This window comes from Lipotes vexillifer, unplaced genomic scaffold (assembly GCF_000442215.2).
Source record: "Lipotes vexillifer unplaced genomic scaffold, Lipotes_vexillifer_v1.1 scaffold802, whole genome shotgun sequence".
Classification (NCBI taxonomy): Eukaryota; Metazoa; Chordata; class Mammalia; order Artiodactyla; family Lipotidae; genus Lipotes; species Lipotes vexillifer.
In genome coordinates, this window is record NW_006790237.1 from 1,219,550 (window position 1) to 1,242,766 (window position 23,217).

Genomic DNA, 23,217 nt, shown 5'->3' on the forward strand with positions numbered 1-23,217 from the left:
ACTGCACCACAGAACCTTATTTCTACCCCCTGCCTCCTTTTCAAAGAACTGTACTGGACTTCCCTGGTGGTCCAGTGGTTAAGACTCTGAGCTCCTAATGCAGGGGGCCTGGGTTCGATCCCTGGTCAGGGAACTAGATCCCGCATGCCGCAACGCAGATCGCACATGCCGCAACTAAAAGATCCTGTGAGCAGCAACTAAGACCCGGTGCAGCCAAATTAAAAAAGCAAATAAATATATAAATATTAAAAAACAACAAAACCCCAAGCAACTAAAGAACTGTACCACCATCGACACCCTTTTCGCTGAGGACCAAGTCATAGTGAGCACAGAGGCTGGTGCATGGTGTGTGTGCAATTTTACTGGCCCTCTTTTGGTGCCAAAAAGGAGATGGAATTCATGCCAGCATGAGGGGCCATTTATTGCTCAGGGGTTGGGCCCCCACGTTTTGGGGGAGTTCCCCCATCACTTCCTCCCCCCATTGTCCCCATGGACCCCTCAAGTGGCAGGTTGCTGAGTTGATCGTGGAGAGAGCACATCTTCAAGTGTAGATAGTCCAGAGCGGCCACCTTCTCCCTGTAACGAGAGAGTGGGCAGTTAGTGCTCGGGAGGCCCGATGCCTCGGGGCTGGTGTGGAAGCCGGGGGTGACTCAAGCCCTTTCCCCAAGACCTCACCCTCCTCCCATGCCCTCAGCCTCCTTCCTCACTCCGGCTTCATCTTGTCTGTCAGCAGCAGGTTCTTGGCCCGCAAGGCTTCGTCTTGGGCCAGCCGAAGGGTGGAGCTCAGGGCCTCTGCCCTGACATGTTTGGCCAAGGCCTGGCGCTCCAGCTCCTGGGGAGAGGAGTGTAGGTGCTGCTAGGCTTACTGGACTGGGCTGGGAGTGGAGGGGGATCTGGATCGTGGAGGGCAAAGGGCAGGGTCCCCTAGGGTCCGCATTCCTCCCCCAGAGTATCCCATCATGCCTTGAGCCTGAGGCTGACCCCAGCATCCCACAGTGCACTGGGCCTCCCAAGTCCCAATGTGCACTAGACTTGTGTCTGTCCCACTGTCTGTCCCCTGTTGCACTGGCCTTCTTTGTCCCTGTAAGCAGTAAGTCAGCGTCTATCACATTGTCCCCTAATGCCCATGAGCCATCATGCATTTGATGTCTGGGCCCTGGTATCCCATCACATGGTGATCATCTACATCCCATAATTCACATTATGGGATGTGACCCCCACATCTTATCTATTAGGCCAGTCTCTCATTCACAGTAATAGTCCTCAGTGCTCTGGTTCCCTATATCCCACAATGTACCAGCCCCCATGTCTATCATGTCTTAGTCCTCTAGATCTGCCACATGACTGTCCGTTACTGCCTCATTTGTCTGTTTCACCCACTACAACTCATACCCCATCATACATTAGGCCAATATCCCATAATATACTAGATCTCTATGTTTCAGAATGTACACCAGCCTCAAGTTCCATGTTATTGGGCCTGAGTCTGTGTGCAATGCCTCACGAAGAGCTGTGGTTCCATTTCCCATAATGCATTAGCTTACTGTGACTTGCTATTCGCTGGGTCCCCTCTCTGATCTCAGTGATCCCATATAATGCATTGCCTCTCTTAAGGCTCATAGAAAATCAGGCTTATATTCCATGAAGCTATAGACTGGTGTTTGTCTCCTCTGTCCCACAGTGCACCAGATCCATGTCCCATCATGCTTTGGGCCCATATCCATCACCCATATGACTCACTAAACACCAAACAGCTCCCCTCTCACCCCGTCCCGAAGTATTAGAACCAAGCGTCCCCCCAACATCTGCTGCCCACAGCTCATCCTTCCCATCCTGCCACACACCAGAAGTATCCTTGTGCCTGGGGCTCCCCCGCCCTGCCCTGACCAAAAAGTGGGGCACAGTGGCCCATGGTCCTTGGTACCAGAATCTTCTTGTGTAGCCTCTGGCAGCTGGGGCAGGCAGGAACCAGGCCCCTCTGCTTCACCTCGTCCACTAGTGGGGTCAGCGCTCGCTCCAGCAGCTGCTGCAAGAACTCCGTGGACAACTGCTGTCCCTGGCTGGGGGAGGGGTAGTCACCAGGTGAAAGAGGCCTCGGACCAACTCCATTCCCAGGATACACCATGCCCATCTCCCCAGCCTCCACCCAGGTCCCATTTCCACTATGCACCCAGGCAACCTTCCCACCATGCACTGGGCCCAAACTACAGTTCATCTGGTATGCTCTGGTTCCCACAGCGTGGCGAGTTCTCACAGTGCCTGGGGATTTCCACCACACGGTCCTCGGTTCATCAAAAACACATTTCCCACAATGCACTAGTTAAAACCGATCCCATGTTGTACTGGAAATGCCCTGCACCCTTCCTAACACAGATCAAGCATGGTATCTGTCGGCTTCCCACACCCCAAGGTCTCATTTCCCTATGATGCACTGAGAAAACCTGCCTCCCACCCAGTACCACTGCCCAGCCTTCCCACAATGCACTGGAAATCCAAGATGCTCGAAACATATCAAGTCTTTCTTGCGTCCCACAAGACACTGACTTCACCTTGTGGGGAGGGAAGAAATGTGACTCCCATAATGCCGCGAGACTGGCCCATCCTATAATACATGGGGATGCCCTGTCTCCCACAATGAATTTCCCTCTCCACTCTTGCTAAAGTCTCATCTCCTTCAGTGCTTGTCCTCAATATGATGCAGAATGCACCTGGAGCCAGGCGCTGCCCCCTTACCTGGCACAGCGGGCACAGGAGCCTTGGGGGGCCCGATCCAGGTTCATAGAGCGGTCAGACCCTCTACGAGAGCTCTGAAAGTGCCGCCCAAGCTCCTCCAGAATCGGTTTCACTGGGCCCAGCGCCTCCAGTTCGCTCCTCAGTGAAGCCACAGACACTGCTGACCGCTCCACCCTGCGGTGTGAGAGTAAACAGTACAGTGAGGTCGCCTCTCCAACAGTATACAGGCCTCCTCCGATTTTTGAGTTCGCCTTACCCCACTTCATTTTTACAAAAGGCCTACATTAGTACCTGTTTTCACTAACCAAAATAAGTCCGAAGAGGATTTGCCCTTTTATGAAAAAAAGCGCAAAGCATTTGTTTTGTAGCAAGTTGTTACAGAAGCAGGACACACTCCAAGCAGCGAGGGTGGCGCCACCAAGCCCCTTCTCTGAGAACTACACCCAGTATCTCAGCACCAAGCCACCATAGCTTTGAACTCTGTTGTCTATGGGCACCTGTGCTTTATCTCAATTTATTTTGTGCATCTGTTAGCAAGATGTATTCTAAGGTAATTGCTTCTTCGTTTATGCTATTTTGGCTTACCGAAGGTTTCACAGGAACTGCTCTACTTTTGGATGGCAGGGAAACCTGTAGTCCCAGCAAGGCTCCACCCAAAATTAGCCCAGCACCTCTGTCTCCACCCAGTTTTCAATACCCCGCTCTGCCTTGGCCCCTCTGCTCTGACTGGTACCTCCTTTTGCGTTTTATTGTCGGGAATGTACCTCCCTGTTCTCTAATTGGTTTCCCCTGTTCCTACTTGGCTCCGCCCCTTGTCCTTGTAAGGTGTGGAACTCACCTCTTCTCTAAGTGGCTCCGCCCCTCAGTCCTTCTTAGGCATAACACGCCCCTCCCTACTCTCTAACTGGGGCTTCCACCTGTCAGTATACGCGCTCCATCCGATTGGCTCCAGCTGATTGGCCCACCCCTTTCCCTCAAGGCTTCGCTCTCCCACGTCCCCGCCCCGTGCGCTAGTCTGGGCCCTTACATGGTGCACAGCTCTTCCGTCCGGCCCCGCAGCTCTTGCAGGCCCCGCGCGGCCTGAGCCTGCTCGCGCTGCGCTCGCTCCCACTGGCCCAGGAAGCTGTCGAGCCTGCCGCCTAGGCCCCCGAGCAGCCGTAGGGCCTCCTGCACGGCCCCCTCCTCCTGATGCCACCGGGCGGTCAGTGAGGACACCTCCCTCCTGTAGGGGTAGCGGTAAGGAACGCGTCAGGGCTAGGTCTGGACACGCCCCCGTCCGCCGCGCCCCGCCAAGACCACGCCCGTGGCTCCGGACCCACCCAGTCCCCGAATTCTCCTGTCCTGTTCATTTATTGGGATCCTCGCATGTCCTCCAGAACCCTGCCTCTATCCCCTTATCAGGTATCCTGGCCTTCTCTCGGCCTGCCTCCCAGCCCCACATCAGCTCCTCCAGACATTGCTTCCTCAAGATACCGCTCGCGCCAACCCTGTCCCCCGGAGTTGGAGCCTCCAAAGACCTGCCACGTCCCCAAACCCGCCCACCTCATTTTCACCAGACGCGGACCCCCCTGCCACCGGCCCTGTATTCAAAACTCGGTTCTTCAAAGTCCTGCCCTTCCGGGTCACCGCCCCCAGAACGCTCGTCTTCGAGGCTCCAGCCCCTGGGCCCATCCCAGGATCCCACTCACCTCAGCTCCTCAAGGTAGGCAGAGACCTTCTGCAACTCCTGCTCGCTCACGATGGGGCCCTCCCCTGCCCGGGGCCCCATTCCCCAGCCGCCTGGGGCCAGGCCTCGCCGTCGAGGGGATTCGTCGGGGCTCCCTGGCGGGCTGGAGCAGCCTGGGGGCTGGGTGGCGAGGCCCAGGCCGTGGCGGGAGAGGCCAGCCTCCAGCTTCTGCTCCAGCCCCTGCAGCTCAGCCTCCTGCCTCCTGGGCGTCTCATCCTGCATCTGGAGGTAGCGCAGCTTCTCCTGGGTGGGGAAAGAGAGCAGGGTTACTGCGTCCGGCCCCTTGCCTCCCACCACTACCACCGCCTCCACCACCAAATCCGCCCAGTGAATTCCTGAGGCTGGAAAGTGAATGGATGTGGACACGGGATATCGGGAAGTCCCACCTGAAGTCTTAATGGACTCCCGCTTGCTGTTACTAGGGAGGGATGCCCCATTCGAAGCCCAGCTGGAGTCCAACTCACCTTGGACCGAATGCCTGCCTCTTTGTCTCCATATCTATCCCTCCACCCTCACTCTAATCCTCGAAGGCATCCAATTCCTGTCCCTCCTGTTTAGGAAGAACAGCTGAAGCTTTTCCAACATTTTGGTGGGAAATGAATGGGTATGTGGGCAGCACAGGCATTCCCACTCCAAGTCCGATACGAATCCCTCTCTCCGAGACTTGAATATGACTGTGCATGGAAAAGTATGACCATGAACATGAAGGGGCAGTGTGGTGGTGGTGGTGGTGGCAGGGCGGGAAGTCCCACCTGAAGTCTACCTCAAGTACCTCGGTTACTTGAGTACCTTCCTTAAACCCTTAGACCCCTCCCCCTTACCTCCAGCAGAGCAGAGTTCTGCTTCAGGACGTTGGTTTTTATTTCAGCATCTTCCACCGACCGGGTCACCTTCCGGCAGTTCTCCTGGGTCAGGACACCAGGGCGGGGCCCCTGCGTTCCCATTCCAGTTCCTTCTCCCAACCCTTACCCTCGCTATTTTCCATATAGCCTCCACCCCCCGCGTTTAAGGCACGCCCCCTCCTTCCGCAAGGTCTGCTTTCTGCTTATTGGTCTGCCCTTTGCCGGCTTGGTTCCCTTGGCTAAAGAATTGGTTCTTCCTCGGAACTCTGCCATGCTCCTTTTCCACTTCACCCCACCTGTCTCCTGTCCACCACTCCATTCCTCCCCACTTCCTCTCACCCTTTTCCTACTTCCGCTTCCTGCTCCCGCCCCGCTCCTGCCCCACAGCGGCTCACCTTGAGTTGACTACAGTACCCTTCTAGTTCTTCCGCCTCTTGCCGCCTTCTCTCTAGATTCTCACTCAGCACAGAACACTCACTCTGGAGCATGGAAGGGAGGAGGGGTTAGCCAGGGCCTCAAGGAGACACCCCGTGGGGAGGAGAGTCGGGAAGCTTCCCTTCTGAGCCTCAGTCTCCCCAACTGGGCTATGGGTGCATTGAGTTGGAGGATAGCTCTGAGAGGGCAGCGTGACCCTGGGGGAAGAGGAGCTGTTGCGGGAGGGGGCGGGTGGTCCTCACGACCTGCAGCGTCTGCACGTGCTGGTTAACCCGGGTGGTCTTTTCCTTCAAGCTGGTGATGGAGTCTTTGGCGTGGACCAATCCACTGTTAACCCAACTCTGGGGAAGAACGGGAGACAGGTGGGTCAGTGGGTGCGTGGGAGCAAACCACAACCACAAGAGAAAGTCTAGAACTAGCTTTACACCTTGATTCTGCCCTGAAATAGCTGTGGAATTTGGGGCCAGGGCTGCGCCTCTTTGATTCTTGGTATAAAACCAGGGGGCAGCCTCGTTTTCTGCTTAGCGGATGGCAAGAAAAATAAGTAGGATCCAGGAGGGAGTGCGGGGTGGGGAGCTCAGACATGGGGGAGGAGGAGGATGGTCTTAACCTGAGATAAATGCCTTTGGGGTCCACAGACATAAATAAGATTAACTGTTAAAACACATGCCTGTCTTTCCCTCCAGGCAGTGAAGAATTCTAAAGACAACCCACTTTCCAGATATCAGCACTCACTATGCACCAAGCCAAGCCCTTACCCACATTTTCCTTTTTATTCCTCACAACCACACCTCTTGAGGTTATTTGCCCCATTTTGCAAGCAAGGCAAATGAGGCCCAGAGAGGGGATGTCCCTTGTACTCCCAGGTACACGAGACAGGAGGTGGCCTTGTCAGAATTTATGCTCAGAGCCTTTGTTTCAAACCATGACGCCATATGGCCTCTGTTCATTGCTACCTTATGTCACCATAAAATGCTTTGTGACTCCTGTCAAACAAACTGGCTCAGGAGGGATGCATGTGATAGGATCTCCGCTCTCCCATTTCCACATTTATAGAAGAGTTAGCCTGGTACATCACTGCTCAGCCAAAGACTACAATTCCCAGCTGCCCTTACAGCCAGGTGTGGCCATGTGACTAAGTTCTGGCCAATGGAATATGAGTGGAAATAATGTAGGCAATTTCCAAGTCATGCCTTTAATAAAGAAAAGTAGGGAGCACACCTCCCTTTCTCTCTCCCTACAATGTTGATAGCTAAAGCCAGAGCAGCCATCTTGGACCATGAGATGGAGGACACAATATAAAAGAAGACTGGGGCTTCCCTGGTGGCGCAGTGGTTGAGAGTCCGCCTGCTGATGTAGGGGACGCAGGTTCGTGCCCCGGTCCGGGAGGATCCCACATGCCGCGAAGCGGCTGGGCCCGTGAGCCGGTGCGTCCGGAGCATGTGCTCCACAACGGGAGAGGCCACAGCAGTGAGAGGCCCGCGTACCACAAAAAAACAAAAACAAAACTGAATCCTCAACCCTATGAAGCTGCCATACTTAATTCCAACCATTTATGAATACTTTTATATATGTAACCAAGAGAACATTTTCCATCTTGTTTAAACTATGCTACTTTGTACCTTTTTGTTACAGCAGCCAAACTTGTGACTTAATAGCTGAGCCCCCAGAACACTGGAGCCTCTAACCTCCTGCATTTGAAGAGACCTGCTATACTTGAGACATTTATGTGAGCAACAAACTATCCTGCTTCAACCAGCTATTTTGGTTTCTTTCACAGCTGCTGAACTAATACACAAAGAGAGAAGAGAGAGCAAAAGCTTCCTCCGTTGTAAAATGGGAACGACTTCACATTTCTTGCATAACTGCATAACAAGTGTGATAAGAAATATTGTATTAAGCTGACATCAGCAAAATGGTGGAGTGGGGAACCCCCAAATTCCACCCCTCCAAACTGGCCAAAACTGTGAGTCAAGTCACTGAGGGGATTATAACAATCATAAATATATATGCACCTAATAGAGCTTCAAAACACATGAATCAAAAACTGTTAGCATTGGGAATTCCCTGGCAGTCCAGTGGTTAGGACTCTGTGCTTTCACTGCCGAGGGCCCAGTTTCAATCCCTGGTCAGGGAACTAAGATCTGCAAGCCCCACAGCATGGCCAAAAAGAAAAAAAAAGACACTGACAGAATTGAAGGGAGAAATTGACAATTTAACAGTAATGGTTGGAGACTACAATACCTCACTTTCAAGAATGGATTGAACAACTAGAGAGTAGATCAACAAGGAGATAGAAGACTTGGACAACACTATAAACCAACCAGACCTAACAGGCACCTACAGAACATTCCACCCAACAAAAGAATACACATTCTTCTCAAGTGAAATTAAATGTTGTTCATATGGTCGAGGACAGACCATATATTAAGTGACAAAACAAGTCTCAATAAATTTAAAAGGATTTGAAAACAAAGTATGTTTTCTGACCTCAATGACCTCAGTAGAATGAAATCAGGAATCAACAGCAGAAAGAAATTTGAGAAACTCACAAATATATGGAAATTAAACAACACACTCATAAGCAGCCAATGGGTAGAAGAGGAAATCACAAGAGAAATTATACTTAGGAATGAGGGAAAATGAGAACACAACATACCAAAACTTGTGAGATGCAGCAGAGGCAATACTTTGAGGGAAATTTAGAGCTGTAAACACCTACATCAAAAAAGAACTTAAGGGCTTCCCTGGTGGCGCAGTGGTTGAGAGTCCGCCTGCCGATGCAGGGGACACGGGTTCGTGCCCTGGTCTGGGAGGATCCCACATGCCGCGGAGAGGCTGGGCCCGTGGGCCATGGCCACTGGGCCTGCGCGTCTGGAGCCTGTGCTCCGCAACGGGAGAGGCCACAGCAGTGAGAGGCCCGTGTACCGCAAGTATAAAAAAAATAAAGAACTTAAGATCAGTAACCTAATCTTCCACCTTAAGAAACTAGAAAAAGAAGAGACAACTTAACCCAAAGCTAGCAGGATGAAGGAAATAATAAAAATTAGAGTGGAAAAAAATGAACTAGAGAATAGAAAAACAGTAAGAGAAAAATCAACAAAACCAGAAGTTGGTTTTTTGAAAAGGTCAACAAAATTGACAAATTTTAAAGCTAGACTGACCATGAAAAAGAGGAAGAAGACTCAAATTACTAAAATCAGGAAGGAAAGAGGGGACATTACTACTAATCTTACGGAAAGAGAAAAGATGACAAGGGAACACTATGAACAGTTGTATGTCATCAAACTTGCTAATCTAGATGAAATGGACAAATTCCTAGCAAAACACTAACTCAAGAAGAGCTCGGACATCTGGATAGACCTGTAATAAGAGGTTGAGTTAGTAATTTTAAAACTTCCAACAAAAAAAGCCCAGATGGCTTCACTGGTGAATTCTACCAATCATTTGAAAAAGAGTTGCTGCCAATTCATCTCAAACCCTTCACAAAAACAAAAAAACAAAAAAGCAAGGCCAATGTTACCCTGATACCAAAAGCAAAGACATCACCAAATAATAAAACTACAGATCAATATTCCTTCTGAAAGCAGCCACAAAATTTTCAACAAAATACTGGCAAACCAAGTCCAGCAGCATATAAAAAGGATTATACACCATGCCAAGTAGGATTTATCCCAGGAATGCAAAATTGGTTCAACGTGAAAATTAACCCACGTAACATTCCGTATTAGTAAAATATAGGGGGAAAAAATACAACCATGTCAATGAATAGAGAAATAGCATTTGACAAAATCCAATGCCCTTTCATGATAAAAACACTCAACAAACTAGAAGCCCAAGGGAACTTCCTCATCCTGGTGAAGGGCACCTACAAAAAAGAAAAAAATCAAAAACCAATAAAACCCACACAAAACCATGGTGGTTTAAAATATGCCCACAAATTTTTTGAGGCTCTTTTAAAATGTGCAGCCTTATTCCCGTCACTTGAGTGTCAGCTGGACTTAGTGACTCATACCTAGTAAATACAATAAGGCAGAAGTGATGGTATGTGACTTAAGAAATGAGTTCATAAGAGGAACCATGTCTTCCTTCTTGCTCGCTCTTAATCTGGAGAATGATAGTTGCCATGTTCTAAGCAACTACCTATGGAGAGGCCCGTGTGGCAAGGAACTGAGGCCTCCAACCAAGAGCCACGTGAGTGTGCCATCTTGGAAGCCCAACCTCCAGCTCCTGTCAAGCCTTCAGATGACTGCAGCCCCTGCCAAAATCTTGACTACAACCTCATGAGAGACCCGAAGCCAGAACCACCCAATTAAGCCACTCCAGGTTTGTTGTTTTAAGGTCGGGAATCATTTGTTTCACAGCAATAGCTGTGATATTTTTAAACTGAAGACCCAACGGTCTTGGATTTCCCATAGGTAGCTGTTCTGGGAAACTAGGGGAGCAGGTTCTGGAGTCAACTCAGTTCTTCCACTTACTAGCTGTGTGACCTCAGGGAAGGGACTTCACCTCTCTAAGCCTCTGTTTCCCTACCTGTAAAATGGGGAGGGACTAATAACTACCTTCACAGGGCTGCTGTTGGGAGGAACACAGGCTAACCCAGAAAGGCCCTTGGTCAATACTTGGGAAAAGAGAAAGTGCAGCTGGGGTCACTGGAGGTGAGTTTTAGCTTCACTGAGAGCAGATGTGGGGAATGGTGAAGGCAGAGGCTGCTAGCCCTGGCTAAAAAAGCGAATGGCGTGGTGGTGGTGGGGAGCCAAACCTGGGGATAAACCTCTCCTTGGCCATCCACATGCCATGCAACTGGGCAATCCGATCCCCCACTCTGAGCCTGCCTCGGTTTCCCTTCTTGTCAGATGGGAATGAGGATACCTTGCCTGGTGGGTGGTGGTGAGGAAAGGTCTAGAAGATGATAGGATCCATCAGCCAAGTGCAGTGATTAGCGTCAGCATCGTTAAACATAAAGACAACACACAGGACCTACCAGGAAAGGGCTTAGCACCAAGATGCTGCAGCAGCCTCAGGGAAATCTGTAGACAGCAGGACAACTTCCAAGCAGGGCTCAAAAGACCTGCTCTGGCCATTTCCGCATGGAGGCACTGACCTTCCCCCAAAGCAATACTACCTCCTCAGTTGCATCCTTCGGCCTCATAAAGATGTCAGAGCTTAAGACAGGAGCCAGGGAATTCCCTGGTGGGCCCGTGGTTAGGACTCCATGCTCTCACTGCCGGGGCCCTGGGTTCGATTCCTGGTCAGGGAACTAAAATCCCACAAATTGCACAGCACGGCCAAAAAAAAAAAAAAAAAGCCAGGAGCCAAAGCTGTTTGCTTCACCATTCTTCTGCTGACCCTCCATCCAGTCTGGGAATTATCACTCTCTCACCCAGGGTCTCCATCACTCCCAGGTTCTCTTCCTTTCCTCTCTAGTTCTCTGTCCCACCTCTCTCTCTGGTGTTCGTTCCTTCCTTCTCTGGGTCTCTGGCCCCTTCTAGCTCTGGTTTTCTGTCTCTGTCCCCCGGCCCAGGTCCCCGTCCTCCTCTCTCTGGGTCTCTGTCCTCCTTTCTCTCTGGGTTTCCGCCCCCGCCCTCTGCCCATCTCCAGCTTTCTCTCCCGATGTAGCTCAGATGCTGTGTGCCAGCCTGTGTTCTTCCTGCCCACCTTCCTGCCCATACCCTAAGGTGTTGACTGACAGTACTTTTTCCATTTTATGGAGAAGCCCCATAGAGGCTGATGCTCCCCTGCAGCCCCACAGTGAGCCGCAGCTGCATCAGACCTTGATCTTGGCCCCCCAGGGCTCTTAGGCATCACAATCCTCTGGAGGATGTGACTCAGAAATAGCTCCGGTGGGAGGCGGACCTCTGCAAGTGCTGCCTGAGCGATGCTGGAAGAGAAGGGGAGGAAAGTGTTCTGGCGGGAGGGGATGCCTCCCAGGCCATCCATCCCACCTGGACTCTCTCTCTCTGCCTGCTGGCTTCTCTCCACCTGGTCCTCTTACCCTGGACCCTCGCCCGGCCTCCTCTTCGGCCTGCCTGCCTCCAGTCTCTCCCCTCCAAACGTCTCCCACCCGGGGCCAGAGGCATCTTCTAGGGCTGGTCTTGACCCTGCTTCTTACAAGCTCTCTAACCTTGCAGGAGATCACTCCACCTCTCTCTACCTCACTTATTTTTGTTTTCATCTTCCTTGCAGAACCTCTAAGAGAGGAAAACGAGAGCCCCCCCCCCCGACCATAGGGATGTAGCACAGTGCCTGGAACATAGCAGATGCTCAGTAAATGGGCATGGAGCCCAAATGCCGAGTTGCTCCTGTCTCCTGCCCAGGAACCCTCAGTGGCTCCCCATTGTCCTCAAGAGAATGGAGAATGCCCACATTTCTCAGCCTCTGTGTCCTGTGCCCACCCCCTGCCAGCCTCACCTCTCCCACACACCACAATGTAGCCACAAGGACATGTTCCCCAGGCTCTTTTCAACTCCTGCCCTTTTGCATATGCTGTTCCAGCTAGGTGGAATACCCTTCCCTGTATTCTGCCTTCCTTATCTTCAAGTTCCAGCTTGTGTGCTGCCTTTTCTAGAAAGGCTTCCTTGACCATGGTCGGCTGGGCCAAGGCCTTTTTCTTCAGGGCTCCCACAGTGACCTCTACTGCCCCCAGCAATGCAGGTGCTGACTCCTAAGCCCAGCTCCACTACTTAGAAGCCGTATGACTTTGGGTATGCTAATTAACCTTCTAGGGCCTCAATATCTTCATCTGTGAAATGAGGATAAAAATAAGGACTAACTATTCCATGCATACAGCTGAATATTGTGCTAAACATTTTACATGAATGAATTTCATTTCATTGTCATGACAACCTCATGAGATGGGTGCAATTCTCTCCAGAACTCTGTTTTGGATGCTGCTATATTTCCTCTTCCTAGAGCAGTGCCTGGCACATTGTAGGTGTTTAAGAAATATTTCTTGAAAGAACAAACACGTGCATCTCCATTTTACAGATGAGGGCACTGAGGCTCCTGGAACACAGAAAGTGCTCAGTATATGCTAGTGAATCTTTTTTTTTTTTTTTTTTTTGTTTGACCATGCTGTGTGGCATGCGGGATCTTAGTTTCCTGAGCTGGGATTGAAGCCATGCCCCTTGCAGTGGAAGCTTGGACTCCTAACCACTGGACCGCCAGGGAATTCCCGCTAGTGAATCTTATTAGTATTCTGGCCGTGATTATTGTTAGAGTAATTCTCAGTGTCCATGTCAAGCCAAGTTCAGGGTCTGACTCAGGAGAAGCCTGGCAGGGGGTGGAGGTTGGTGGGAGAGTTAAAGGACCAAGCTGTAGCATTCTATGCTCTAGTCAGGAATTCTCTAAATTCTCCTAGGTCTTGCTCACCTCCCAGTTTTGCCCCACAGCCTGAGGTGGTCCACTCAGAGAACTCCTGCTTATCCGTCAAAGCCCAGGTCCAACACTGCCTCCTCCAGAAGTTTTCCCTGATACCCCTAGCCTGGTTTGAGGGACCCTTTTCTGGGATCCCCAGTGTTACCTCCATTATGGAATTTGTCACCCCAGTCTGTATCTGTCACTCCCACCAGACTGGGGACTTTCCTGGGGCAGGGACCTGGCCCGATTCCTATCTGTGACTCCAGCTTCACCCAGGACATTTGGAAGTGACTGAATGAAAAAAAGACCAACTCGCAGGCAGCCGGCAGCATTCACCCTGGATGGAGCAGATTCATGGCTGACTGTAGGGCCTCAAAGGGTGACAAGAACCTTCTCATTCCATATCAAGAAGACACCCCCCCTCCCAACCCATCCTCAGTATTTGCCTACCACCAGGGGAGAACCCTCGTATTCCCCAGCCCGGCCGAGGGCCCTCTCACCAGTATTTCCGTGATGTCTGGGTCATCTGGAGCCCAGGGTGGGATGGGCACGGGCAATGCCAGCAGGCCGCTGTCTTCCACGGTTGAGTCTGTCCCCGAGGAGTCGGTGGGCTCCATGGCGGCCAGGTTGAGCAGGGACACATTGGTGCAGGCTGAGGACCGTTTGAGGTTCAGGCAACAGTGCATTGGCTCATAGGACATCCGAGGCTCCACCCTAGGGAGGAGAAACAGGCAGGAGGGTCAAGATGCCACCCCAGCAGGGTATGGCCCCTCCCGCCTCCCTGTCTGCACGTTCCCTACTCTCTCTGATTTCAACCTCGCCGCCTGCTTTCTTCTTTCTCCTCCATCCCTTCTGCCTGTTTTCCTCCCTTTCCACCAGCACCCACAGTGGGACTTGTGCTCTGTCAGAGGCAAGGGCTGGGTGCTGGAACTGCCCCCGACGGGGTGTGACAGACCCACCCGTGGAAGGACACGGCCTTCTTTTTCTTTGAGATCCCTTTGACTGGGCTGGTCACACCCCCAGGAGCCTCGGGGACCAGCTGGGAGCGACTCTCGACCCCTGCGGGGGGGTCCCCAGCCTCATGGATCTCTTTGGACTGCCAGATCGTCTTCACCACCACGCTCGCCATGGCCTGTGGAGGGCCCGGCTCCCAGGGGCTCCTTCCTCTGAGGCTCTCCACCTACACTGACCACTGACCCTCAAGGTCCCCTTCCCCACAAGCCTGCCTCATAAAGGACCCAACCACTGGGCCCCAGTAACGGGGGGGGCACAAGGGTGGGGAAACGTGACTTGGCACATTCCCCAGGGGGGCTCAGTGAACTCTCGTTCAGGATTCTAGTTCCACCCTGATCTGTCCCTCCCCTTAGAAACACAGTGAAATTCATTCTAGTCCAGAACTTATAGTGGATGGACCCACTGGTTCTTGGGAGGGGTCCAAATTACCTTTCTCTGAAACTCACTGTGGGGTCACCCAGCCCCCCCATTCAGACTTGCTTCATCATGTAATACATTGGATTTGTCACTTTCCCAGGATCTGGGGGACAATGAGGATTGAATACCAGCACTGGAGGATCTTACATTCTATGGGGGGTTGGAAGGGGACAGGCAGGCAATAGGAACAAACCAAAAATACCAGATGTCCGAACGTGATATAAAGGGAATCAAAACTGGGTGATGGCCATGTGGACATTTGTCAAAGCTTGTCGATTTGTGCACCTGGGATTTGAGCCTTTTATTGTGTGTGAATTCTGCCTATTAAAGAATCTAAACAAGCACTGAACTATAGTTCATTATGTGCATGTTGAATATTTGGAGTTGTGTTAGACCCCGGGACTGCTGTAACAAAGTCCTGCAGACTGAGTGTCTTAAACCATAGATAGTTATTGTCCGGAAGTTCTGGAGGCCAGAAGTCCAAGGTCAAGATGTCAGCAGGGTTGGTTCCTTCTGAGGCTGTGAGGGAGAATCTGTGCCTCTCTCCTAGTATCTGGTATCCTTAGGTGTTCCTTGGTTTGTAGATGGCCATCTTTTCCCTGTGTCTTCACACTCTTCTCTGTGGAACTGTTTATCTCTGTGTCCAAATTACCCCCCTTTTAAGAAACTGGACATATTGGATTAGGGCCCACCCAAATGACCATGTCTTAACTTGATCATCTGCAAAGACCCTATTTCCAAATAAGGCCAAATTCACAGCTACTGTGGGTTAGGACTTGAGCATCTTTTGCAGGACATAATTCAGCCTGTAACAGGGTTGGTGAGTACTGATATCTGCAACTTTGTTTTATTCTGTTTTTTAATTGTTTTTTTATTGAATAAATTTGACTTTGTTGTTGTTGTTTTGTCTTTTGCCACGCTGCATGGCTTGTGGGATCTTAGTTCCCTGACCAGGGATCGAACCTGGGCCAAGTCCTAATCACTGGACTGCCAGGGAATTCCCAGACATATAGTGTTTATAAATTTAAAGTGTGTCTTACTTAGATACATTTATATATTATAATATGATTGCCATTGTAGCTATATTATCACATCATTATAGTACAATATTGTTATCTATATTCACTATACTGTGTATTAGGTCTCTATGGCTTATTTATTATTTGTTGCAAGTTTGTACCCTTAAACAACATCAATCTTATTTCCCACACCCTATCTGCTGATAACCACCATTTTAATCTTTTTTTACAGGTTAGACTTTTTAAGATTCCACATATAAGTGAAATCATACAGTACTTGTCTTTTCTGTCTGGTTTATCTAGCTTAGCATAATGTGCTCAGGGTCTGTCCGCGTGGCTGAAAACGGCAGAATATCCTCTTTTCTCACGGCCAGATAATATTTCATTGTGTGTCTATACCACCTGGTTGTTTCCATATCTTGGCTATTGTGAATAGTGCTATTTGTAACTTACTTTGAATGCATTAAACATACATGATGGGGAAAAAAAAAATACATGATGGGGGCTTCCCTGGTGGTGCAGTGGTTGAGAGTCCGCCTGCTGATGCAGGGGACGCGGGTTCATGCCCCGGGCCAGGAGGATCCCACATGCCGCAGAGCGGCTGGGCCCGTGAGCCATGGCCGCTGAGCCTGCGCGTCCGGAGCCTGTGCGCCACAGCGGGAGAGTCCACAACAGTGAGAAGCCCGCGTACAGCAATAAATAAATAAATAGATAAATAAACAAACAAACACATGATGGATTGATGGATGGAGGAAGGGAAGGCCAGATGGACTTGTGATAAAGCAAGTGGAGTAAAATGTTAATGCCAGCATTGGGGCGGTGGGATATATGGGTGTTTGTTGTACATTTTTTTCAACTTTCTGAATATTTAGAAATTTTCATTGTGAAATGTTGGAGAAGAAACTGGGTGATGGGGATGAAATGATATCATGGTGGGGGGGGCTTGCTTTAAAATAATCCAATGCGGGGTAAGGAAGTCAAATGCAGGGGATTATAAATGAGAGAATAAAGGTCATATGTTGATAACTGTTGGAGCTGGGTATATGGGGGTGCATTATACCCTTCTGCTTTGCAGGGGTATATTTGAAAATGTTCTATAACACATTAAAAAAGATTTTTTTTTTTTTTTTTGGCTGTGCCGCGTGGCATGTGGGATCTTAGTTCCACAACCAGTGTTTGAATACAAGCCCCCTGCATTGGGAGTGCAGAGTCTAAACCACTGGACCACCAGGGAAGTCCATTAAATTTTTTTTTAATTGAAGTATAGTTGATTTACAGTGTTTCAGGTGTACAGCGAAGTAATTCAGTTATATATACACATATATATATGTGTATATATATATATATATGTATATGTGTATACATATTCTTTTTCAGATTCTTTTCCATTCTAGGTTATTACAAGGTAGTGAATATAGTTCCCTGTGCTATATAGTAGGTCCTTATTGTTTATCTATTTTATATAAAGTAGTGTGTACCTGTTAATTTCAAATTCCCCATTTATCCCTCCCCCCTTCCCCTTTGGTAACCATAAGTTTGTTTTCTATGTCTGTGAGTCTATTTCTATTTCATAAGTTCTTTGTATCATTTTTTTAGGTTCCCCCTATAAGTGATATCACATGATATTTGTCTTTCTCTGACTTACTTCACTTAGTGTAATAATATCTCGGTCCATCCATGTTGCTGCGAATGGCATTATTTTATTCTTTTTCATGGCTGAGCAGTATTCCATTGTATATACGTACCTCATCTTCCTTAGCCATTCATCTGTTGATGGACATTTAGGTTGCTTCCATGTCTTGGCTATTGTGAATAGTGCTGCACGTTGGGGTGCATGTATCTTTGAATTAGAGTTTCGTCTTTCCCGGATATATGCCCAGGAGTAGGATTGCTATAACACATTTTTTTTTTTTTAATACTGGATAACGTGTTCAAGTACGACACGGAGAGGTCACTTTATTTTTTTATTTCTTTATTTATTGGCCACAATGCACGGCATGTGGGATTTTAGTTTCCTGGCCAGGGATTGAAGCCATGCCCCTTGTGGTGGAAGCACAGAATCTTAATCACTGGACCGCCAGGGAAGTCCCAAGAGGTCACTTTAAATCCCTAAATCCAGAAGTTCTCTCCTAAGAGGGGACATTGCATTGAGACCTGAAGGATGAGCCAGTCATGGGGAAAGCTGAGGTGGGCAGGGGGCAGGAATGAGTCTGGAGGGTCTTAATGGCCAAGAGGAGGCCAGTGTGTCTGGTGCATTTAAGCTGCGGAAGGACACAGCTGACTGATGTTGCAAAAAGCACCCTGAGTGGCCAGGATGGAAGCAGGGAGAATGGCCAGGGATGTCACTACAAGATTCTAGGCAAAAGATGATGGTGATGGTGGCCTGCACCAGGTGAGGCAGTGGTGATGGGAGGAGGTGGCCGGCTTTGGGGTGAAGGACAGGAGGGGGTCTGTCCTGGCAAGAGTGCCTGGGTGATTGATGGTGGGCCCAGCTGCCAAAATGAGAAGACTGGGGATGAGTCCAGTTTTTCTGGAGAAAATTAGGAGTTAATTTGTTCAGGTCAAAATCTTAAAAGCTATTGTGATTCAACCCCTGAGCAATTCGAGGAGCTCCTGGGGTTCCCTCTTCATGCTCCATCTTTTTTTTTTTTTAAAGATTTGATTTGATTTTTATTTTTTTGGCTGTGTTGGGTCTTCGTTGCTGTGCGCGGGCTTTCTCCAGTGGGGGCTACTCTTCGTTGCGGTGCGCGGGCTTCTCGTTGCGGTGGCTTCTCGTGTTGTGGAGCACGGGCTCTAGGCACGTGGGCTTCAGTAGCTGTGGCACGTGGGCTCAGGAGTTGTGGCACGTGGGTTCTAGATCGCAGGCTCAGTAGTTGTGGCGCATGGGCTTAGTTGCTCCGCGGCATGTGGGATCTTCCCGGACCAGGGCTCGAACCCGTGTCCTCTGCATTGGCAGGCGGATTCTTAACCACTGAACCACGAGGTAAGTCCCAATGCTCCATCTTGAAACCAAAAAGGACTTGTCTAAGCCTCATCTAGAACCCCATACATGAACTTGTTCATGACCTGGTCTTAAAACTTAGCAATGGGTCACCTCCTCAGCCCCCGAACCCCAGAATGGTCTTACTCAAATCCAGTCCTGTAATTTTCTGCTTTCCAATAATGGCCTTGTGGCTGCTGAGCGCTTGCGACGTGGCATGTCTCAGCTGAGCTGTGCTATATGTATAAACACCAGATTTCAAAGACTTAGGAAGATAAGAATGTCAACTATGTTGAAATGATAATATTTGGGTATATGGGGTTAAACGAAATATATTATTAAAATTCATTTCACCTTTTCTTTTTACTTTTTTTTTTTTTTTTTTAACGTGGCAGGAGTATACTGAAAACTGTATTTGTGGCTCCCACTGTATATCTTCTGGAAAGTTCTCTTCTAAATGGGCAGGGATGAGTCCATGAGCTCCTGTAGGTGGCGCCACATCCACCCCCACCCCCCACTCCCCACGCAGGATGCGACAGTCCCAGGGTTTTTCAGGTTAGGGTGGCTCTTCCCAATCTCACTCCTCATGTGTGCCCAGAATGCCTCTGCTTTACAGCCAATCTTAAAAATTAACTTTTGGCTAATTTATGAGCTCTAGAGGGGGTTGGAAGAGGACTGAGTTCCCCCACCTACCATGACAGGACTTAGAATCAGGACATCTTTCACCCCACAACAAAAACCCAGAGTTTACTCTGTCTGGCTCCTGGTGGGCTCTGGGTGAAGGGTTGAAGGTGGTGGGTGAGAGGGAGGTGGATAGTTAAAGCTGGGAAGAGGGTCGCTTTTCCCTCTTCCTTAGGGACAGAATTTTCCTGTTCTTCAGACTCTGGATGTCTCTCTTCGCATCCCTCGAAAAGCAGACTAGTACCAACCCCACTACTGATATATATATTTTTTAATGGCGTTATCCATACCCCCAGAATTCAGAGTGGATGTTCCCAGCACCCGTGGCACTCCTCCAAGGCTCATTCCAAGAATACTAGGCTTCTGAGATTGGAAAAGGCTGGTGGGTGGGGCTTAGTTCCTCGAGGTGACAGAATGGACTCTTCCCGTTCCTTTTGCCCCAAATTTCTCTGTAGCCCTGGGCGTTGGAGTTCCGGAAGCTTTGCCTTCCCCAAAGCCAGTCACCCAAAGGTCTCTGGGGCGCCAAGGCGTAGTGGTTGGGCGAAACAAAGCGGATTCACCCATTCCTTCCCTTTAACCAACGTTCTTCATTCAGTACCAGGTCCCCTTGTTGTTCAGGAGGAGCTCCAAGCCCAATTTTTTATTCGATATCTGTTTAATGGTGTTATGGTTGAAAAAAAAAGAAGCCATTGTATATTGAAAAGTGGTTAAAAGCCAAAATATAGTTTACATCCAGGCTCTACCACTTCTGAGCTGTGTGACCTTGGGCATGTCATTCAGGTCCTCTTTGGACCTCAGTTTTAACCTCTGCTTAATGGGAGTAGACTTGAATTACTGGGTCCTCCGCTCTGGGATACTTGGTCTCCGGACAAGTTTAGGTCGCAACATCTTGGCCTCTAGAGAAGGGAGGGGAAGCGGGAAGGGATGTCTTCCTGGAAGGAGATTAAGGAGTCGGGGGTAAAGGAAAGGGAGAAAGAGGAACAGAAAGACGCTTGCGCAGCAAATACCTCACGCTCTCCTACCCCTCCCAACCCCTTCTCTGCAGCAAGGAATTGCAGTCGCCACTCCACCTATCCTAGCCCAGCCGAGGGACAACCCCCTGCTCCTTCCTTCTCTACGGATCGTCGCCCTCCTCCCGCCCCCACAACAGCCCAATCGGGGGTGGGAGTAGGACTGGCCCGGCGAATCCTCGACGCCTGCGGGGGCGGTCTACCCGCCCATGGGCCTCAATCAACGTAAGTCCCGCCTGCTAGAGCCCGCTCCCCCGCCTTCCTTCACGTCAATCCCTCCCTTCTAAGAGAGCGACCGGACCCAATCAGTATCGGAGCCGGCCGAGCGGAGGGGGCGGTCCCACTGTACGTATCCGAGCTCCGCCCGTCTCTCGGGCAACGCCCCCACCCCCCCTCCGGATCGGAAATAGAGGGGCTCTGGGCCAATCGTAGCGGCGTGCCTTTGTCCAGAGACCAATGAGAGAGGGAGCGGGGATGAGCCCGAGTCTGAGCGGCAGTAATATAAGCCAATAGACGGCTGAGAGCTCAGGATGGCGGAGGGGAGGGGTGGGGCGGGGGGCGGAGCCGCGGCCTGCCAGCCCGCCTGCCTGCCAGCCCGCCCGCCAGCCCGCCCTCCCCCCTTGGCCGGCACGGCTCCTCTGCGCTGCCTGGGGTCCTTCCCTCCCGGTCCCCGCCTGCCAGCCCCCGCTGTGCTGCGCCCTGCCCGGCCAGGCCTGGAGCCGACACCACCGCCATCATGCCGGCCGTGTCCAAGGGCGATGGGATGCGGGGGCTCGCCGTGTTCATCTCCGACATCCGGAACTGTGAGAGAGCGGCCGGGGGACACCGGGCGAGGGGGAGCGTGGGATTGAGGGATTCGGGGGTTACAGAGGGGCCCAGGGGATAGAAATCCATTGCGGTCTTAGAGTGAGAGGATAGAGAGGCCCCGGGGGTACTTTAGGGTGGGGGGGATGGGGGGGCTTAGGGTGTCATAGTGTGCCTCTTGAGGTGACGACACGGAGTGGATAGAGGCGTCCGGGAGGGTCTTAATAGAGAGGAGGCTCGTAAAGTCCCGGGGATGGGGCATAGAGTTGTCCCTGGGAATGGAAGAAAGGCTGGGGGATCGTATTAGAGATGGGGTTAGAGAAATCCCTGATGTAGCTAGAAAGGGAAAAGGGTGCATGGGTGGGTGGGTGGGGGTACCCTGTGGAGAGATAAAGTGGGAGGAGGCCAGAGAGGACTGGGAGGACGTGAAACACAGGAAGCCTAAAGGGACTGGGCTTGAGGGCCTGGGTGAGGGGTTGTCATAGAGGGGAAGGGGCTAGGTAGGTCACCGAGGCTCCCAGATAGTTTATAGAGAGGACTTGAGAATGACAGAAAGTCCCAGGGGTTTGGGGAGGAGAGACGGGAAGGTGGGGGGCTGTAGTGGGCCCCTGGTGAGGGATAGAGGGGCTCCAGGATGGAGGATTGCTTAGGAGACATGGAGGGCAGTGGAGAAGGGGCTAGAGGGGGTACTGGGAGGAGCACAGAGGAGAGGTGCTGCAGGTGGAGAGTCTTGGGAGAACCTGGAATAGCGAGCTGGGGAGCCTGCAAAGGAGAGGACATTATAACGCGGGGTCTTGGGGTATGTGCCAGAACGGGGAGAGCCCAGATCTCAAAGAAGGGGCCAGGGGGCCTTAGGAATTTGTGGGGAAGAGATCTGGAAAGCTGGGGGTGGGGGAAGCCTGGCCCCAGAGAAGGGTCATAGGTCAGGGAGCAGGACAGCCCTGAATCTGGAGCGCTCTCCCATCTGACCACATCAACATGGGGACAGCCATCACCAGCAGGAAGAATGGTCATGACTGTGGGAGGCCTGGCGCCAAGTCAGCTCCCAGCTCCTGCGAGCGGGTGTTGGTGTTTTGAGCTGCCAAAAGCTTCACAGGCTGTGTCCGCATGGGCTTTGGGGTCAGCCAGACTTGGGTTTGAGTCTGAGCGCTCTCATCCCCTAGCCGTGTGACCTTGAATGAGAGACTTCGCCTCTCAGTTTCCTCATCTGTCAGGAGGGACTGCTGATCACACCTTCCTGATGGGGTTGTTATGATACCGAATGTGAGTGAGGCCTTTCACACACTCCAGGCACTAGATAGCTTGGCTACTGTTCTTGTTATTTGGCTGGATCTGAGGAGCGGCCTCTGCTGGGTGCCCAGTGATGATTTTAGAATTTAGTAGGTATGGAAGGATCTGGCATGTAGTAGGTGCTCAGCGAGCAAGAGGGGTGGAAACTGTTGGGTCTCAAGTGGCGGAGAGAGGTTAAGTCTGTTATGAAAGGGGTGGAGCTTTGAGGATTTGTGGGTTGTGGGGGCCAGCTGTTAGCAGCAAGTGTGCATTACCTCTGACACCTACCTTGCGACCCTTGGCAAGTCATTCAACCTCTTGGAGGCTCCCTTTTCTTGTCGGCTGACTCCCATTGATCAGAACATCTTGTCTCTGAAGGTTCGTTCATTGTTTATTCATTTGACAAAAAGCTTTTTGATCACTCCAGTGTGCCAGACACTGTTCCAGGGACTGGGGCTATAACAGTGAACAAAAATTCCTGCCCCTGGGAGCACCCATGCCAGGAGGGAGATTAACAAGAAAACACAGAGAACCGCAGGGTCAGACGATGACTAGTGCTGTGAAGAAAAATAAGGCAGGCAAGCGGGGGAGGGGAGGAACCAGGATTGAGAGGGAACGAGCCCTGCAGAGTTTGGAGGAATGAGGGGTCCAGGCAGGAGAATGGTGCATTCAAAGGTCCTGAGGTTGTGGCATGCTTGGTGTGGGTTCAGATAAATGCGAGGGGGCTTGTGTGGCTGGGGCCAAGAGAGGGAGGGAGGGAGGGAGAGCGGTGGGAGATAAGGACAGAGAGGGGACAGGGCTTTGTGGGCCACTAGGAGCACTTTGGCCTTTCTCTGAGTGAAGCAAGAGCAGCGGGAAGGTTGTGAGCACAGGAGGGACAGGAGCTGATTGATGTATTAAAATAGTTTCTCTGGCTGCTGGGAAGAGA

The 23,217-nt window shown here is 50.9% G+C and overlaps 2 protein-coding genes across 5 annotated transcripts in view; one reads left to right on the forward strand and one right to left on the reverse strand.

Annotated features, from left to right (window-relative positions):
• Nucleotides 1-400: 400 nt before the first annotated feature.
• TSKS (testis specific serine kinase substrate) lies at nt 401-14,272 on the reverse strand. Of its 2 annotated transcripts, none has more exons than XM_007463383.1 (11): nt 14,055-14,224; nt 13,596-13,809; nt 5,982-6,077; nt 5,697-5,780; nt 5,281-5,364; nt 4,422-4,702; nt 3,761-3,955; nt 2,734-2,907; nt 1,925-2,060; nt 708-832; nt 401-576 (listed from the first exon to the last, which is right to left on the reverse strand). In XM_007463383.1, the coding sequence occupies exons 1-11, from the start codon at nt 14,222-14,224 to the stop codon at nt 420-422; spliced, it is 1,716 nt and encodes a 571-aa protein (XP_007463445.1). In that variant the 3' UTR covers nt 401-419. The 2 variants fall into 2 exon arrangements, with proteins under 2 accessions (XP_007463445.1, XP_007463446.1); XM_007463384.1 differs by having other exon boundaries at nt 404-576; nt 708-875; nt 14,055-14,272.
• Nucleotides 14,273-20,736: 6,464 nt separating this feature from the next.
• The window catches only part of AP2A1 (adaptor related protein complex 2 subunit alpha 1), a 37,133-nt gene continuing 34,652 nt past the window's right edge, over nt 20,737-23,217 (forward strand). For 2 of the 3 annotated variants that reach the window (XM_007463385.1, XM_007463386.1), the window contains exon 1: nt 20,737-21,019. In XM_007463385.1, coding sequence (XP_007463447.1) covers nt 20,953-21,019 — 67 coding nt within the window. In that variant the 5' untranslated portion in view covers nt 20,737-20,952. The remainder of the gene's footprint in view (nt 21,020-23,217) is intronic. The other variant, XM_007463387.1, reaches the window with a different exon arrangement.

Excerpts from the sequence above, each read along its gene's own strand:
- TSKS (XM_007463383.1), bottom strand. The coding sequence starts at position 14,224 with ATGGCGAGCGTGGTGGTGAAGACGATCTGGCAGTCCAAAGAGATCCAT. Across the intron at positions 6,078-13,595 it reads CAGACATCACGGAAATACTG|AGTTGGGTTAACAGTGGATT; the intron begins GTGAGAGGGCCC and ends GTTCTTCCCCAG. Across the intron at positions 2,061-2,733 it reads TCCTGTGCCCGCTGTGCCAG|CCAGGGACAGCAGTTGTCCA; the intron begins GTAAGGGGGCAG and ends CCCCTCCCCCAG.